The sequence below is a fragment of the Centropristis striata genome, chromosome 5, assembly GCF_030273125.1.
Source record: "Centropristis striata isolate RG_2023a ecotype Rhode Island chromosome 5, C.striata_1.0, whole genome shotgun sequence".
NCBI lineage: Eukaryota > Metazoa > Chordata > Actinopteri > Perciformes > Serranidae > Centropristis > Centropristis striata.
The window spans coordinates 25,059,938-25,078,826 of record NC_081521.1 but is presented as its reverse complement, the minus strand read 5'-3'; the positions used below and the strand labels follow the sequence as shown (position 1 = coordinate 25,078,826).

Below are 18,889 nucleotides of genomic sequence, written 5' to 3'. Positions count from 1 at the left end.
CACTACAGGCACATATTCTCAGAGAAAAGTTTAAAGATTTCTTCATCTTATTTAATATTTAATTTGCTTGCTTAAACTTGGCCAAACATATTGGCTAAACAATTTGGAGGAAAACAATTACAGTCAGTATGCTCCCAATCTTTAATGAGATCTTCAATTCAGCAGTATGATTAAAGATGCCTGTGTAAACTTGGTTAGTGTCACAGTTCTACATTACTGTTTATTGTTTTAAAATTATTTCCTGTCTTTTCTTGTCATTCCTCATAAAATCACCCATATCTTTAAATATATGTAAAAACATTGACAACCCCTGAAAGGAAGCCAATGAGAAGTATTCAATACTATTCATTTAAAAAAGCTGCATTACAGATATTTATAAGGCCTGTAGCATATCGGGTTTTCTGCTTGTAGAGACTCTTGCACTACATATTGGAAGCTGCTACTGGCTAATTGTTTTGGTATAACTCTGAATGAGACCCTGAAAATACTCCTGTGTGTTTTTGTGGGGTTGCAAAATGATGATGTAGCACTTGGGAAGGAAATACCATAACAGAAAGGAGTAGAGGCTGAAGAGTACAGCCAGAGCGTTTAGTGTTGCGATGTATTTGCCCTGGTAAAGCAAGTACACAGTGGCAAAGATGATCCAGGTGAAGATCAGCAGGAGCAGGCAGAAGGTTATTGCTTTGGCCTCATTGTAATTTTTGGGGAGGTCTTTCCCCATGTAGGAGAAAATAAAGCAAAGAGAGCACAAGAATACAAGTAAAACTCCAGGACCAGATGATGCTATGGGATTAATGTCACAACCAAGTATGATTCTATCTGGTAACCAAATTGTCTCATTGTAAGGCTTGGGAGGGGCACAGATATAGCCAATAAGAAGTAAGAGTGCCTGGGTAGCAAATGCCACAGTGATGACCAGCCATTGTCCATGATATTTCACCCACCAACTGTGAAGCTTAGGGAACTTGGCAGCCATTTTAAAAATACAAACAATTTGAAAAGAGCGCACAACAAAACATGCTAAACAAACAGTGTAGAACAGGAGAAATGGTAAGAACCTTAAGATACAAAAGGAAATTGTTGGCTTCCCAAAGTAAAAGAATACACTGAGACTACATAAACTGAGGCAGCCTAAAATTAAGAAGCACATTGGTCCCCCAGCAGATCTGACAACAGGTGTGTTGTAGTTGATGGCAAAAAGAGCAGAAATGGCTAGTGTGAGGCAGACCAAGACCAAAACTCCGGCCATGATCAGTATAGCCCCTCTGTGTGTGAATGGGATGTACTCCACCACCCGCAGATTGCAGGATGTACTTCCGTCTGTAGACCATTCTGTCTCTTTGCAGGCAATGCATGTGGAGGGATCTTCTGTTTTAAACAAAAGGAAGGATAGGTTTTCAGTACGGTTAAAGTACTAATTTAAATTAACTAAAAATATCAGACAGCTGAAGAAGCAGTGCTGCACTTTTCACCTTTTATATTGCATGTTTTTTTAGATTAGCACTTGTTTAATTCATGCTTGCTATTATTTTTAGTAGTATTAACTTTCTCAGAGGTACGGTCATTTTAAAATGAAGAATTAGAAATTAGCCTTAGAGATATGGTGAGGAGCTCAGGCATCCCCAGTTAGAGCTGGATAACTCGCTGGGGAGATGAATGTCTGGAGGGCCTTCCTTTTTCTGCTGCCCCCATGACCTGGCCCCGAATAAGTGGGAAAAAAATGGAAAGGGATTGATTTTTTTCAAATAAATTCCATAAACTCTGGATTATGGCATATTCAGTCAGAGTGGAGATGGGTGTGTCCACTTGAATGTTCTCTCAGCAGCAGGAGAAGGCTAAGCAAGAGCATTGAGACTCCTAACTCGTATATCAAGGCCAGACTGCCCAAACTGCTTTAATCAATTTCTTTTCTCCCTTCATGTATAATAACTTACCTGTGCTGTTGACATAAGTTCCAGCAGAACACATTTCACAATCAAAGCAGCATTTGTGGATTCCATCTTCCTTTTTTGCATGTCCAACAGGACATTCTGCAGAACACAGCGAAGTAGGCACCTGTACAAGACAATTATTTAGTAAGCTAACTAAAAATAGTATTGTGAAGATGGTGTTGTGATTACAACCACACTAATAACACCATGATCCGGATTTTAAGCCTGTCACAGCTATTATTAAACAAAGGTAACTTTTGACACAAGCACTAAAAACATTTTTTTTTGATCATCATACACTGATATTATACTGCACAAATAGTAATAATGATAATAATAATATTAATACTAAACTTACTTCTCCCTTTGTGAACCACTGAATGTCGGTGTTGTTGATGGAAAACCTGACCCATGGATAAAAATCATAAAAACCAATGTTCTCTGCATCACCTTCGTGGTTCCAGAAAACTATAGAATAAGATCCGTAGTTGGGGTCACCATTCACATCAAACTGAATTCTCTGGTTTAAAAGTGTAAAGTTTGACTTCTTCAGCTCTGCTAGAACCTGGTGTGGGTAGACAAAGTTTAAATCAGTTTTACTTTTATGTGTTGACAGTGGTGAAAGAAAATATTTTACTTAATTAAAAGTAATACGACTAAAGTTAAGTAACAAGTAAAAGTTCTTCATTAAAAAGTTTGCTTCATTTAAAATGCAAAAGTTTTAGAATTAAATAAATACATGGAGTACCAAAGTAAAAGTACTTATTATGCAGAATACATTTCAGAATCATGTTAATTATATTGTTGGATTATGATTAATAATGCATTATAATTAATGTGTTTATCACTTCAAAATTGCAGCTGGTGAAGATGGAGTTAATTTCAATTAGTAGTCTCAATAATACATCATAAATAGGAAAAAAATTCCCTTTGAGATGTAGCAGAGTAGAAGTATTAAGTAGCAGAAAAGGGAAATACTCAAAGGACAATTTATTTTCAAAGTTAAACATATCCATTTGGAGTGAGGAACTTCAGTGTGATTCCTCACTATAGAGGTTTTAGGAAGTGACGGGTAAAAATGTGCTTCAGTTGTTACATCTGTTGTATATGATAACAAAGCAGAAAAATCATACAGCGAAAATGAGCAAAATCTAAATAATCACATTATTTGTAAACTTACCATTTGTGGATACACTGTAATATTGCCGTTACAATTATTCATTCCGCATTGCAAGGCATTGTGTAAGGCATGAGCGATGGCATATACAGCAGAATAAATGGGAAAAGAAAAAGATGGGTCCGCAGCAAGGATTTCTTCTGCACTCAGGCTGCTGCAGTTGCAAATCTGATTACAAAACTCCTGCTGTCCTGCATTTTCACAGTGAGTCTGGCTTTTGGAAGAGTGGACAAAATCACTGAAACCAGGTATTTCCAGAACTGGCTGAGATACTCCAATTACAGTCCCAATATTTTTGATTCCTTTCTTTTTGGGAAGTACCTTATTTAAGGACCATCCCTCATCTGCTATCCACACCTTTTTGCTGACATTTAGTCGTATTGCTGACTCAATGAGAGCTTCAGCAAAAAGTTTTGGAGCAAAAACAATAATAGTGGTGATATTCTGTGCCTCTATCTGTTTGAATACATGGGAGTACTCTGTATATTGATTGAGGGTTTTAGTGTACGCCAGGCAGATCTCAGTGTCCTTAATCCTCTTTATGAATAAATCCTGGCCATCTATGCCATAATTATTATCACTGTTAAGGAAAGCAACCCAGCGCCAGTTGAAGTGCTGCAAGATGTTAAAAATCACGTCTATGGCTTCTTTATTAGGATGCACTGTTCTGACAAAAGAGGGAAAATTCTGCTTCATTGACAAGACAGAACTAGAAGCTCCATAACTGACCTGTTAAAAGAGTAATAAAAAGACATTATTTTTAGTGACAAAGTCTTAAATATAATGTTAAAATCCATTTTACAATCACTGTTTCCATTTTTTTCAACAGTTGAGAAACTTACCAAGGGAATGAAGTCTGACATTAACAGTGGGGCTAAAGTCAGGGTCTGAGAGCTTGTAAAAGCACCGACCACTGCCATCACTTTTGACACAATGGACTTTTGTGCTTGTTGATCTTGTGGTTCACCCCAAGGTTGGATCAAGCCATTGACTGAGATGAATTTGAGAACATTTGGAAAACTGTGCACATCTGAGCAGTGGTCAAATATCTCATAGCCGAGAGAAACATTTGGCAGGAGGTTGGTAGAGTTATTGATTTCCTCCACAGAGAATCTCATCAACTGAAACTTTCGATAACTTGTGAGATAGAAGGGTTGACTGTGAGCAGAGAAAGTACAACAGGAAAGTGGAGTTTATTCACTTTGCAATTTACAATTTATATTCTGTTTTAGTGTGCCGTTGGAAACTTTTCTTTGCAACAGTTTTGCCTGAGTGCTTTAAACACTGATGTTTGGTGAAAGCTTAAATAGCATTATCATTATTAGGACTTTTGTATGCGTGTTACAAAAGAGTCCATGGAAGGACTATTGTCAGAATTGCATTGTAAAGCACCTTTGATAATGTAGCAAGTAACTGGATTGGATTTGAGGCATGCTGTTAAACTATAGCTATTGGCCTGATGCTTGTGGCAAAGCTCTGGAATGTAAAAAAATAAGTGTGTTGCACTTCTGGTTCTTCACTACTTTCAACCTCAGAAGCTACCCACTCAGATTTATTGCAAGACTCACCTGGAGCAGTCGATGGCTTCTGGTCTGTCATGATAAACAGAGTCACTGACATAATGGATATCAAAAAGTCCTCCTAACGAATAATCTCCTTTCAGCTGAAATTCTGAGGCTGGGACAGTGCATTGAGCCAAGGCATGCAGAAATGTTCCCAGGAGACATAAAGAAACCAGAGAATGCTTCATTGTTGTCTTTACCGATCTGATGTGAACTCTAATGACATCTGCCTCAGCATCTAGTAAGTTATCCGACTGTGGTGATGGCTAAGCCCCAGAAATAATTTCCATGCACGTGACAATGGAATATGTACCTATAAATGGTTGGAGGAGAATACACAAATCTGTATGCAAAAATAATCTAAAATGCTTCTGCACACTCTGCTATTACCTTGAGACCTGGCCAGTGGTTACGCCTATCAGCCAAGGTTTTCGGGCAGCTGTTAAGAGCTGTTGAAGGGACCCTCTTCCTGCATCTAGAGGGCAGGTGGGTGTTTTGCTCTTGCCCCATATGTGATGGTTAGCTGTATAGGAAAGGTGTAATAAACAGCATGGACCAGGAATCTGATGTGGTAAATGAGCACCAGTACCTGGGATACTTGGCAGGCCAATCCACCTTTGCAGATAGCTGCTGAATATCTTCTCCAGAGCTTCCAAAGTTGACATCGGACCATCATATGGCAAGGGCCATAAAACCTACGGCATGCTGATATATCAAAGCCTTAAAACTACGCTTATGGAGCCTTGCCAACATTTTCATGAATTGAGATGGTGCAGCCGGTAATAATTCCCTTCTCAAGCCTTTGCCACTCCAATGTTGTACCACTAGAAGTAACCCTAGTCTGGATATTGTTTTAGTAATCATGGATGAGGTCAATTCCCCTTGTTTGGAAAATGGTGTCTCCATAGAGCCTGATCAACCAATTTGTGTGGTACGGATCCATAAGTATTAGCGAGGTCCAACCACAGGACCACCAGGTCCCCTTGTCGTCCATTGCTTCTCTTAGGAGCATGGCTGCCCCTGTGTGCTCCAAGCAGCCAGGTGTATTATATGGAACTCTGCTGGGTACTGCGGCTGAGGAAGATCTTGCTACTTTACAACTTCCTTAATCTCTTTCTAGCCTGGTTCCTTAATGTAGAACTAATAAGTTGGGGGTGCAAGCTGCCCGGCCTGGCTGCCAGAAAACTTTTTAAAATTTCTGCATGCAGTGACTTTGCCTGACATTGAGGGAACACCAGGATCAAAGAAAAACCCTGCAGAAGCACCAAACACAGTTCACATCCCAAGTGAAACTGAGAAAAGCTGCAGTGAAACACTGGGTTCTCAGATCTAGTGACAGAACTAGTGCCAATTGTGCTGTACCAAAGTGAGGTGTTCCCAAAGAGGTGAAGAGTGTAAGAACTGAGCATTTTGTTTTTTCTTGATACATTATTTTCTATAAATAAAACAACTTATGGCTGTTAACCAATACCAATAATATTGCAGTTAGTTGCAAAATTGAAAATGGCTCTTCAGAAGAAAGTCATACTATAAAAATGATCTCACCATGTACATATGATTACACAGGATAGTCACAAACAAATACACACTTTTGTTATGCTGAGTGACCACATCCTCTCAGAAATGATCCCTGCATGATTTAACATTAAACCACACCGGTAAACTGAAATAGGAAAATTTGCAATGACCCAGCAGATGAACATGATACATGGTGGAGACTCAAACGCGGATTTGAAATCCTCCTGGCAGAAACACAGCACTACTTGTTCTGTTTGGTCAGTCTTTTTTTGCTGACAAACATCATTGCAAAGCTTCATTGCCATGGTTACAAGACTGTACAAAATAAATTATATTAATAAAAAGTATATGCTAACAAAAAAAGCAATTAACTAAAACACCACCTTAAGACCAAATTTATTTTGATAAAAAAGTAAATTAATTAGGGGTCTGACGAGATCTCGTGCCACGAGATCTCGCAAGATTAAACTTGACGATATTTCTCAAGATTTGTGAGCTATCCAAACTTCTTTGTGACCTGTGGGGGCAGTGGAAGGAAAAGAAGAAGAGGAGGAGAATGAGGGGAAGCAGCAAGCAGCCAGAATGACGTTGCGGGGGGCAGCTGTCTCTCCCATAGATATATAGACGCCGCATCGACTGTGGAGGGACGTGCCTAAAGCGCCGCCATCTTGGTACAGGGCTAGCAGAGGTGGTGCATCAATTTATGAAGGAAAGAGGTACTCCTCAATCTCAAAGTAGAATTATTTGCTGAATCTCTCTCTCTCTCTCTCTCTCTCTCTCTGTCTCTCTCTCTCTAGGTTTGCATGATATCGAATTGATATTTAATGATAGCAAGGGTGAAAGGGATAATTAAAATAATTTCAGCTACTTAAAAATAGTAATAGTAAAGTGCGAAGCTCACAGCCAGTTCCCAGCTTCGCACGTGGACATACAGTTCATTAGGCACCAGCTGTAATTTGGTAGGTTTACCTGCCTGCAGACACCATAATCGCTATGTTAATTAATATTAAATAGCCATGTGGATGCATTCAATGAATATTAAGTAGCCATGTGGACAACGCAGTCTCTTCACAATATGATTCCATCAGACCTTATATCTACACTGTTTAACCCAATTCGGCACCTATGCACAGTTCCATTATGTTTTACAGGCATTTGTAGTTAACTAATAAGGTAAAACATTTTGTTTATGCTGACTTTCACTTCCCTTTATATCCTGCGTCAGGCACTTCCCTCAAAACAGCCTAATTAAGGTTTTGGCTGGAAAAACTTTAAGTTTATCTGGTACGTACAAGATAGTCTCTCTCTTCATCTATAACTTATGCTTTCTTATAAACAATCCCGTATGAACCTGAGACTATGTGTCAGTGGCAAAGGCAGAAATAATATTTCGGGTGGGCCAGTACAAAAGTGGATGGGCCATCTTTTCCCAGAAAAAGGACATTTAGAAAATTTAGAACTATAAAAATGACAAATATAGACAAACTGGAAAAACAGTGACTATTTTACTTTGCAACATTATGCATTACAAAGGAAATTACAGCAAAACACTGCCTATAACACAAGCTCTCCCAATAGAGCTATTAAGGCTGTTCACAGTACAACAGTAAAGACAAAACATGCGTATCGGCTCTATTGCATGGCACAATAAATAATTTTATTGCACAAAGTGCCGACTACGGATGAACCCAAACAATAGAGAAGGTGTTAAGGCACAGCATAACATAGCCTGCATCAGACAGAATTCTCACATTAATGGCGATTGTTGTTTCAGTACTACGGACAGCTCATGCGTAACAGAACATGCGCAGATCATACAAATTTGCCGGAAAAGCAAATCGAAGAATGAAAACAACCAGCAGATGTATGAATTATGACAGAACAACACACACTTTCATTTATAATAAATTGACCATATACAATGGAGTATGGATGAAATTTGCCTTCTGTGCGAAAAAATGGGCTACTAAAAACAATTAAGCACAGTCGGTCCATATGGCTTATTCACATCACAACATTAGTTAGAGTTAAACCCAAACAGTAGATAAGATGTTAACACACAGCATAACATAGGTCTGCATCAGACAGAATTCTCACATTAACGGCAAGTGTTGTTTCAGTACCACGGACAGCTCACGTGTAACAGAAAATAAGCAGATCATAGCCTACGGCAACCAGTTAGTATGAAAACCAGTAAGGACACAACACCGGCCTTAAGACTTTCTGTTGTCTTACGCCAGTGTTTACTTGTACTGTTTAAGGTTGAGCAGCCGTTGTGAGAAATAAAGAACGACGCGGTCCGAGCCGCAAATATAGCGACCACCCGTGTCCGACTGGTCCCTCCTCTGCCCTACATCATCATAAACAACACAACGCAGATGTTATATATATTTATATATATGTTGTAGCATCTGCCTCTCATCCACATACACACACGCACACACACACACACACACACACACGCACATACACCTGTGATGCCTCTGTGCAAATTGTTGTACATTTATGTTTTTCTTTGTTGTTGTTTGCGCTGTATGTCTGCTGTCTCTGCTTGTGGTCCACATGGTGTAATGTATTTGTCCCTCATGTCACCTTGTTTGTTACGTCATTTCACCAATAAATTAAAAAAACAAAACACAGTTCCAGGGTGTGGAGAGGCTCATCCCACACGGGCCGGTTTACAAATACAATTATACATTTATTTCCTTTCTTAAATACATGTTTATATTTTTTGTAACAAAATAAGTTTTTAGCAAACTTGGCTGGGTGGGCCAGTGAGTAAAATAGGCAGGCCATTGCAGCTGACGCACCTTTACTGGCTACGCGTCTGCTATGTGTAACAGCTGATCTGTGTAGATATGCTGCAGAACATAGAGAATGAATAACTGTCAGGTCCTGATGATCCAGTGGACCTCGTGGGTAAATGCGCACAGCCTCTTCCTCAGTTTGACGTCTGAGCAATGGTCCAGTCCTGATATACTGTTATAGGCGTACACGCGTGACATGCATTAACGCCGTGTGTGTGTTATTGTCCTAAAGCCAACGCTTGGAGACAGCCTAAACTGTCTCATCGTCTCTCTTGGTAATACATGGACTGCTTGAATTGTGAAGCGAAGCAGCTGTTAAACTCAAAGTTTGTCGTCATAAAGTAAATCATTATTTGTACATTGAGACGAGCGTGCGCACAGGCGTCCGCTACGTTCGCACGTGGCATGACACTTTTCACCCGTCACCCCGTTATTATCTGGTGTACTCGCAATATGCGTGTCTGTACGCATGCCTATTTATCAGTCTTAATGCAGGCACAGGCGACTCGTTTAAGGCGATTTAGTATAGTGCGCTGGCATAAAATACCCTGCGTGTGTGTGAAGCATGTGTATCTGGAGGAGTGTGCACGCTAATGCATGTAATCACATCAAAGGATCAAAGGCAGAGCAATCAACAGAATTAACTGCAGCTGTAGAATGACAGACAGACTGGAATTTCTGGCCTCGAAAAAAAAAGCATTTTTGGCAAAACCATAATACCTATCATTGATCCGACTTCACTTTGAGCGTCCTGAGTTCTTTCTGAACAGCTACATATGTTTTTTGTGAAGAAAAATGAAGAAATTTTCTACAGAAATCTTCCTGCGTTTTTAATATGGCTGTCAATGAGGCTGTTGGTGCGTGTTGGTGGCGCATCTGTGCGTCCTATACATATATATATATATATATATATATATATATATATATATATATATATATATATATATATATATAATAATAACTGCATTTTTAAGTGGTCCATTCACCTCTGACCTTGAGATATCTATATGAAAATTAGCTCTTTGGGTAACCCCAAGAAGTGGGCATATTTTTACAGACATGTATTCATTTCACCTATCGTATTTGGAAGCTTCTGCATGCTGGGGTCTGTATCAGTCAATAAGAAGGTTTTGCTTGTAATCCAATCTGCATCTCCTCTAAAGCACTTCAGAAATATAGAAATGTAACCCTATGATGCATGCAATCATGCCAGTGTGATGATTCTAGTAATCCCTGCCACATATATCAGCTGTGGAGGAAATTTGGTGTCTCCTGCATGGTGGGACATGAAGTAGGTGTCGACCTACTTGGTATTCAAGACACAAAGCCTTTTGGGAACTCGCTCTTTGAACTCAACTGTTCTAACACCATGACTAAAGGGAACGTGTTGAACAGTGGGCTCTGTCCTGATGTGATGCATAGGGCAGGAAGATAGGGCCACATTGAGGCTTACTAAAGAATCAATGCTGGGAACTACAACAGATATAAGTCGAGCGGTGTATGGGACTTTGTTGTACTGTAAAAGAGCCATTCGGAATTGTGCGGTGTATGGAATACGAATGTGCTAATAAATCTTGCTGAACTGAGTATTGAGTGCTTTGTTTTTGGCCAGCTCACCCATTAACTTAGTGCAGTTGCCAAAATTGCCACGACACAGCATTAAGTTATTCTTGTTTATGTTTATTAGTAGTTTCTATTGAAACAATTTAATAAACTTGATTGCAAAAAGGGAGAAATCACAACCAAGGGGAAACCAAGCCCCTTTTCATTCTGCCCCTTTTTTTATTGAGAATTGGGGGTTGTGGGCAGTGGATTTTTGCTCTTGGGACCTGAAGATTTATTTGAGATGCAGCTCACCACTGTGTCAAGTTATTCTGGTCATACATTTTCAATAAAAATGACTTAATTCATCAATTAATTTAACCTTTTCAGGTATATAAGGGTTTAGAACATTACTCTTTGGCTTTCTGAAGTCTGTGCAACTATGTGCCACTTGTGGCAGCAATTTTTGGGTGGAAATCAATTGTTACGCACATTTGGTGGTGAATTAGGCAATTTTTTCATTTTGAGAATGGATAATAAGACCTTTAGAACAACATAGAAAATCCATGCTGTGATTTGGTTGGATGATGAGCACTTCTGTAAACTGCTGCGAAGCACCCTTATTGTCAATATACTAGGTAGGAAAGCTATACATAATGGTAATTTTATATAGGGAGGGCAGGATTCAACAAATGCTCTCAACGAAATGAACTGGCTAATCTCATCAAGTCTCAGCTTTCCAGTGATATCCAATTCATGCAATTCACAGACTGTTTAGTGACCCCAGAATGCTGAAATAGTCAAATACACTAGGATAAAATAATGCATGAGGAAAACTTTGTGGTATTTGCCTTAAGCTGCATTTTATCATCATAGAGGTTAAATGCAATTGTAAAGAGGAGACTTGTGGGTACCAATAGAGCCCATTTGCCTTCAGATATCTTGACAGCCTCTGAAGGGGCATTGGTAGTGGTGCCCTTAAGCTTATGATGAGCTGACCAGGCAAATAGAACGACTGTAAGACAATGTAACTTTGCACAAGAAATATGTATAAGCATTTTCCAAAAATGCTGTATTTCTTCAATGAGACAAGCACAGTTGAGTATCTTCAAATTTACTTATAACAAGTGTTACAGTCAGAGTCAGGGTGCATATTCTTTCGCTAACTTCAAGGCTTTGTTTATTGGTATATGTCTCAAAACTGAACAAACAAAACATTAGTTTACAAAACTGGAAAATCACAGAGACAAAGATTTGAATTGCAGTATACTCTAATAAGTTCAACCATTGGCAAAAAGGCTGAGGAACATAATTTATTTTGTATACACTAAAACATTCTTACTGGAAGCTACTACTGACTAATTGTTTTGGTATAACTCTGAATGAGACCTTGGAAGTATTCCTGTGTGTTTTTGTGGGGTTGAAAAATTACGATGTAGCATTTCGGGAAGAAATACCATAATAGAAAAGAGTAGAGGCTGAAGAGTACAGCCAGGGCGTTAACTGTTGCGATGTATTTGCCACGGTAAAGCAAGTACACAGTGGCAAAGATGATCCAGGTGAAGATCAGCAGGAGCAGGCAGAAGGTTATTGCTTTGGCCTCATTGTAATTTTTGGGGAGGTCTTTCCCCATGTAGGAGAAAATAAAGCAAAGAGAGCACAAGAATACAAGTAAAACTCCAGGACCAGATGATGCTATGGGATTAATGTCACAACCAAGTATGATTTTATCTGGATACAAAAATGTTTCATTGTAAGGCTTGGGAGGGGCACAGATATAGCCAATAAGAAGTAAGACTGCCTGAGTAGCAAATGCCACAGTGATGACCAGCCATTGTCCATAATATTTCACCCACAAACTGTGAAGCTTAGGGAACTTGGCAGCTATTTTGAAAATACAAACAATTTGAAAAGAGCGCACAACAAAACATGCTAGACAAACAGTGTAGAACAGGAGAAATGGTAAGAACCTTAAGATACAAAAAGAAATGATTGGCTTGCCAAAGTAAAAGAATATACTGAGACTACATAAACTGAGGCAGCCTAAAATTAAGAAGCACATTGGTCCCCCAGCAGATCTGACAACAGGTGTGTTGTAGTTGATGGCAAAGAGAGCAGACATGGCTAGTGTGAGGCAGACCAAGACCAAAGCTCCGACCATGATGACTATAGCGCCACCGTCTGTGAATGGGATGTACTCCACCACCCGCAGATTGCAGGATGTACTTCCTTCTGTGGACCATTCTGTCTCTTTGCAGGCGATGCACATAGAGGGATCTTCTATTTTAAACAAAGAAAGTTTAGGTTTTCAGTACAGTTAAGGTTAAAAATAAATGTAACTTTGTAATGTATGTAACAAAGTTTTTTAGATTAGTGTTAGTGGTGTGCCCACCTATTTGTTTGGCTGGTACTGCTTTTACTAATTTTCTTTCTCTCGTGTATAATAACTTACCCGTACTGTTGACATAAGTTCCAGTAGAACACATTTCACAATCAAAGCAGCATTTGTGGATTCCGTCTTGCTTTTTTGCATGTCCAACAGGACATTCTGCAGAACACAGTGAAGTAGGCACCTGTATAGGACAATTATTTAGCAGCATTGTAAGTTAACTAGAAAAAGTATTGTGAGGATAGGAGGTGCTGTGAATGCAACCACACTATTAGACAACTTATACATAGGCATCTAGGCTAATAACACCATGATTCTGATTTTAAAACAAACAATCTAAAAACAAATTATTTTGTATCATTATACCCTGTTTATATTATATGGCACAACTACTACTAATAATAACAATAATAAACTTACCTCTCCCTTTGTGAACCAGTGAATTTTGGTGTTGTTGATGGAAAACCTGACCCATGGATAAAAATGATAAAAACCAATCTTCTCTGCATCACCTTCGTGGTTCCAGAAAACTATAGAATAGGATCCGTAGTTGGGGTCACCATATTCATCAAACCAAATACTCTGGTTTAAAAGTGTAAAATTTGACTTCTTCAGCTCTGCGAGAACCTGGTGTGGGTAGACAAAGTTTAAATCAGCATACCTTTAATGTGTTCACAGGTGTGCAAGAAATAATAAGACATTTTACTTAAGTAAAAGTAATGATACTTCAGTGAAGTGATACTCTGTTACAATTAGAATTCCTTCATTTAAAAGTTTGCTTAATAAAAACGCAAAAGTATTAGCCTTAAATAAATATATGGAGTACCAAAAATAAGTTATTACTATGTCAAATTAATTTCAGAATCAAGTGCATTATTTTGTTGGATTATGATTAATAATGCATTCTAATTAATGTGTTAATCACGTTAATATTGCAGCTGGTGAAGTTGAAGCTATTTTTAATTAGTAGTCTCTATAATGATACATCATAAATAGTAAAATAGTAAAAATTTCCCTGCCTTTCCCTGGGAAGTGATGGATAAAAATGTGCTTCAGTTGTTACATCTGTTGTATATGATAGCAAAGTAGAAAAATCGTACCATCTAAAATGAGCAAAATCTAAATAATTATTTGTAAACTTACCATTTGTGGAGACACTGGAATATTTCCGTTACATTTATCAACTCCACATTGCAAGGCATTGTGTAAGGCATGAGCGATGGCATATACAGCAGAATAAACAGGAAAAGAGTAAGATGGGTCCACAGCAAGGATTTCTTCTGCACTCAGGCTGCTGCAGTTGCAAATCTGATTACAAAACTCCTGCTGTCCTGCATTTTCACAGTGAGTCTGGCTTTTGGAAGAGTGGACAAAATCACTGAAACCAGGTATTTCCAGAACTGGCTGAGATACTCCAATTACAGTCCCAATATTTTTGATTCCTTTCTTCTTGGAAAGTATCTTGTTTAAGGACCATGCCTCAACTGCTATCCACACCTTTTTGCTGACATTTAGTCGTATTGCTGACTCAATGAGAACTTCAGCAAACATTTTTGGAGCAAAAACAATAATAGTGGTGATATTCTGTGCCTCTATCTGTTTGAATACATGGGAGTACTCTGTATATTGATTGAGGGTTTTAGTGTACGCCAGGCAGATCTCAGTGTCCTTAATCCTCTTTATGAATAAATCCTGGCCATCTATGCCATAGTCATTATCACTGTTAAGGAAAGCAACCCAGCGCCAGTTGAAGTGCTGCAAGATGTTAAAAATCACTTCTATGGCTTCTTTATTAGGATGCACTGTTCTAACAAAAGAGGGAAAATTCTGCTTCATTGACAAGACAGAACTAGAAGCTCCATAACTGACCTGTTAAAAGAGTAATAAAAAGACATTATTTTCAGTGACAAAGTCTTAAATGTAATGTTAAAACCCACTTTACAATAAATTAATACTGACATTGTAAGTCTGTTTTTACACTAGGTATGTCAGGAAAAAATGTGAAAAAACTATTGGGAAAACTTACCATAGGAATGAAGTCCACCATGAACAGTGGGGCTAAAGTCAGGGTCTGAGTGCTTGACATAGGACCGACCACTGCCATCACACTTGACACATTGATCTTATGTGCTTGATGATCATGTGGTTCATCCCATGGTTGGATCAAGCCATCAACTGAGATTAGTGGGAAAACATTTGGAAATGTGTACATATCTGAGCAGTGGTCAAATATCTCATAGCCGAGAGAAACATTTGGCAGGAGGTTGGTAGAGTTATTGATTTCCTCCACAGAGAATCTCATCAACTGAAACTTTCGATAATTTGTGAGAAGGAAGGTTTGACTGTGAGCAGAGAAAGTACAACGTTGTTTAACAAGTTAAGTCACTTTGGAATTTACACATAATTTGTTTTAGTGTGACATTGGAAAGTTTTCTTTGCAAGTTTTGTCTTAGTGTTTTAAACATTGATGTTTAGTGAAGGCTTAAATAACATTATCATTATTAGAACTTCTGTATGTGGATGTTACAGAACAGATACCATGGAAGAAGGACTATTGTCAGAATTGCAAGCACATAATGTAGCAGGTAAATGGATTGGAGTCAGGGCAACATGCTGTTAAACTATAACTATCGGTCTGATGCTTGTGGCAAAGCTTGAGAATGTAAAAAAATAAGTGTGTTGCACTTCTGGTTCTTCACTACTTTCAACCTCAGAAGCTACCCACTCAGATTTATTGCAGACTCACCTGGAGCAGTCGATGGCTTCTGGTCTGTCATGATAAACAGAGTCACTGACATAATGGATATCAAAAAGTCCTCCTAACAAATAATCTCCTTCCAGCTGAAATGCTGAGGCTGGGACAGTGCATTGAGCCAAGGCATGCAGAAATGTTCCCAGTAGACATAAAGAAACCAGAAAATGCTTCATCATTGTCTTTACCGATCTGATGTGAACTCTAATGACATTTGCCTCAGCATGTAATAAGTTGTCCGACTGTGGTGATGGCTAAGCCCCAGAAATAATTTCCATGCACGTGACAATGGAGTACGTACCTATAAATGGTTGGAGGAGAATAAACAAATCGGCATGCAAAAATAATCGAAATGCTGCTGCACAGAATTCCTGTGATGTATACACAGAAGGTTTAACAGTCATCATGAATAAATGTCGTAATCCTTTCAAACAATGTGGATTTCACACCTTTAGCCAAAATTCACTTTAATTTTTAAATTCACTCAGTGTGACATATATGAATGACAAAAAAACCCTAATGACAAACATGTAATATCTTTAGCCTAAAGCTTATTTTTCCATACCAATCCATGATTTCTGCCATTGTGAGGCTATTCTGATTCTGATTCATGATGCTTTTAGCTAAATGCTAACATCAGCATGCTTATATGCTTACAATGACAATGTGACAATATTTGCTAATTAGCAGCAAACACAAAATGCAGCTCCAATATTCATTTTGGAAGTATATAGTCCTTATTATGTATCCCTTGAGCCAAAATGTGATGACTATAATTCAGTTCCCTTTCGGTCAATTTTTGGTACATCACTTTCATTGAATATCACAACCCAGCATAGTCTAAGTACCGACTCTTTGATTAACACGGCACTCAGAAAATACAGACGGAAGCTTGCTGGTGACCTGTGGTGATGCATGCAGTCATTACTCAGTCTAAGAGCTGCTTTTTACCAAACCCTGCTGTCTTGCGACCTGTCCAGGGTGTACCCCGCCTCTCGCCCAATGCCAGCCAGGTTCCTTCCAAGGAAGAAGGTGTAGGTGTAGTGTAGCCTACTGTCTGAATATACTTGTATACAAAGCCAACTAGCTGTAGCTAGCTTTCTCTGCAAGGCGAGGTGTTCAAAATAGATTGAGTGTAACAACTGAATGTTTTCTTTTATTTATTTGTTCTTTTTTGATAACAACTAAAACAACTTATGGCTGGTAACCAATACCTTTTGCAGTTAGTTTAAAAATTTAATGGCCCTTCAGTAGAAAGTCACACTGCAAGAATGATCTCATAAAGTATACAGGATCATACGGGATAGTCACAAGCAAATACAGACAAATTAAGTTAATCCAACCAAGTATCTTTTGTTATGCTGAGTGACCACATCCTCTTAGAAATTATCACGGCATGATTTAACAATAAACCACACAGGTAAATCTGAAATAGGAAAATTTGCAAAGACCCAGCAGATGAATATGATAAATGGTGAAGACTCAAACCCGAATTTGAATTCCTCCTGGTAGGAGCACAGACCTACTTGTTATGCTTGGTCAAATAATTTCTTCTTTTTTTGCTCACAGACATCATTACAGCGTGTAGTAACAAGCCCAAGACAAATATAGAAATATAGATATAGAAATATAGAAGAATTTATACCAGGGTTTCTTCCAGGATTTTTTTAAAACCGTGGGGGAGGTCTGTCCGAGTGGAAGGGGGGATGACAATGACGACAACATTAATTTTTAAATAAAGTTTGAATCTTGAAACGTGAAATTATGACTATTTCAAACGTAATGTTTTTCTGAATACATTATTTAGGGTTTCCGGTACATGAATTGAAAATAATAATTGAAAAATAGGATCTTCAGTATCACTAGGCCAAAACAACAAACACAACAACAAATTAAAGATATAAGTGCAATAACTAAATTAGTCAAACTGAATACAGTCAAATCAAAACATCTTTTCCTGCATATAATGTGTACAAAAGAAAAAGGCAGTCCATCCATTTGAAGAAAATAGCTACAATGTAAAAAATACAAGGCTGTAGCACAACTACATACACAACTGTGCCCTTCTGTCTCACAGCAAATTGAAATTTTTTAACATTTGAAATAATGACTACAAACTGAATGTTTGTACTGTAGCAAGCACATACACAACTGCCTAATCTAATGGCACAGTTTGCAGCTTGGCTGAGAGCACTTCATTTTTTTTGGTTTTTTGAAAAAGAGCTCTAAGGCTCTGTCATAAGGGAAGTCCTTCAGTGGTGGCCCGTTGATGATGAGGAGCATGCATGCTGCCAGATGGTCCCCCTGCAGCCTGTTCCTTAGGTCTGTCTTCACCTACAGGAAATTGTGGAAAATTGAGAGAAACCAAACCATCTCTGACTTACAGTTTACTATTAACCAAATGTCTGACCCTGTTCATTGTAGAGAAATCTTTCTACCAAACCTTTTGGGCTGGCTAAATCATATTGAATCATTGTTGAATGAGGCCTGATCATTTCCGTATTGCTTCAATATGATCAGTGTATTCACTGATAGACAGACTGCACAGGATTTAATACAGCCCCATATTCAGAAACATAACATTCACCATACAATTTATGATTCACCATATCATATCATATCATACCATATTACTTTTACTATACTTTTACCATACGTTTGGCTGTTTATTTTGTTATAGCCTAAAGATCTCCTCACCTTTGTGTCTCACAGCAACCCTTTCTCCTGCAAATTATGTTTGTATATTACTGTTTAATAATTGTGTTCTGTTGTGTGGTGATAAGGTAATCACTGCCTGGATTATGTTCAGAGACAACACTTTTTTGAGTGAATGAAACACTATGATATGTAGAGGAAACCCTGTATACTAACAAAAACTAAAATCTGATAAAAAAAAAAGTATATTATTCTATGGTTTATTTTCCAGAAAATGTTTTGGAACTGAATAATCTGAAAATATTTCACAGTATCTTCCCATTAAGGCTATGGAGAGAGAAGATCTTAATATAGATCTAAAGATCTAAAAAATCAACAGGAACCACCCATTACATGATCTCTTGATGAATGGCATGGTAAAGGTGGCGAAAGCTCCAAAATTAGCCTATATTATAGGGAGGGAAAAATTGACCTCTGACCTCAATATATCAAAATGAAAATGGGTTCTATGGTTTCTTTTTCACTGATTGCATTTGAATATTTCTGCATACTGTAA

The 18,889-nt window shown here is 38.3% G+C and overlaps 1 protein-coding gene across 1 annotated transcript; it reads right to left on the bottom strand.

The window, feature by feature from the left end:
• Positions 1-439: 439 nt before the first annotated feature.
• LOC131971938 (taste receptor type 1 member 1) lies at positions 440-15,854 on the bottom strand. The gene is made up of 11 exons (XM_059333624.1): positions 15,673-15,854; positions 14,953-15,268; positions 14,070-14,795; positions 13,347-13,553; positions 12,990-13,110; positions 4,677-4,779; positions 3,951-4,266; positions 3,112-3,837; positions 2,290-2,496; positions 1,935-2,055; positions 440-1,368 (listed from the first exon to the last, which is right to left on the bottom strand). Exons 1-11 carry the CDS (start codon positions 15,852-15,854, stop codon positions 440-442), a joined length of 3,954 nt encoding a protein of 1,317 aa, XP_059189607.1.
• Between the last annotated feature and the right edge of the window lie 3,035 nt (positions 15,855-18,889).

Coding starts and splice junctions, on each gene's coding strand:
- LOC131971938 (XM_059333624.1), bottom strand. CDS start 15,854: ATGAAGCATTTTCTGGTTTCTTTATGTCTACTGGGAACATTTCTGCAT. Junction 14,796..14,952: donor TGGTGGACTTCATTCCTATG/GTAAGTTTTCCC, acceptor CTCTTTTAACAG/GTCAGTTATGGAGCTTCTAG. Junction 2,497..3,111: donor TTACAGTGTATCCACAAATG/GTAAGTTTACAA, acceptor TACCCACACCAG/GTTCTAGCAGAGCTGAAGAA.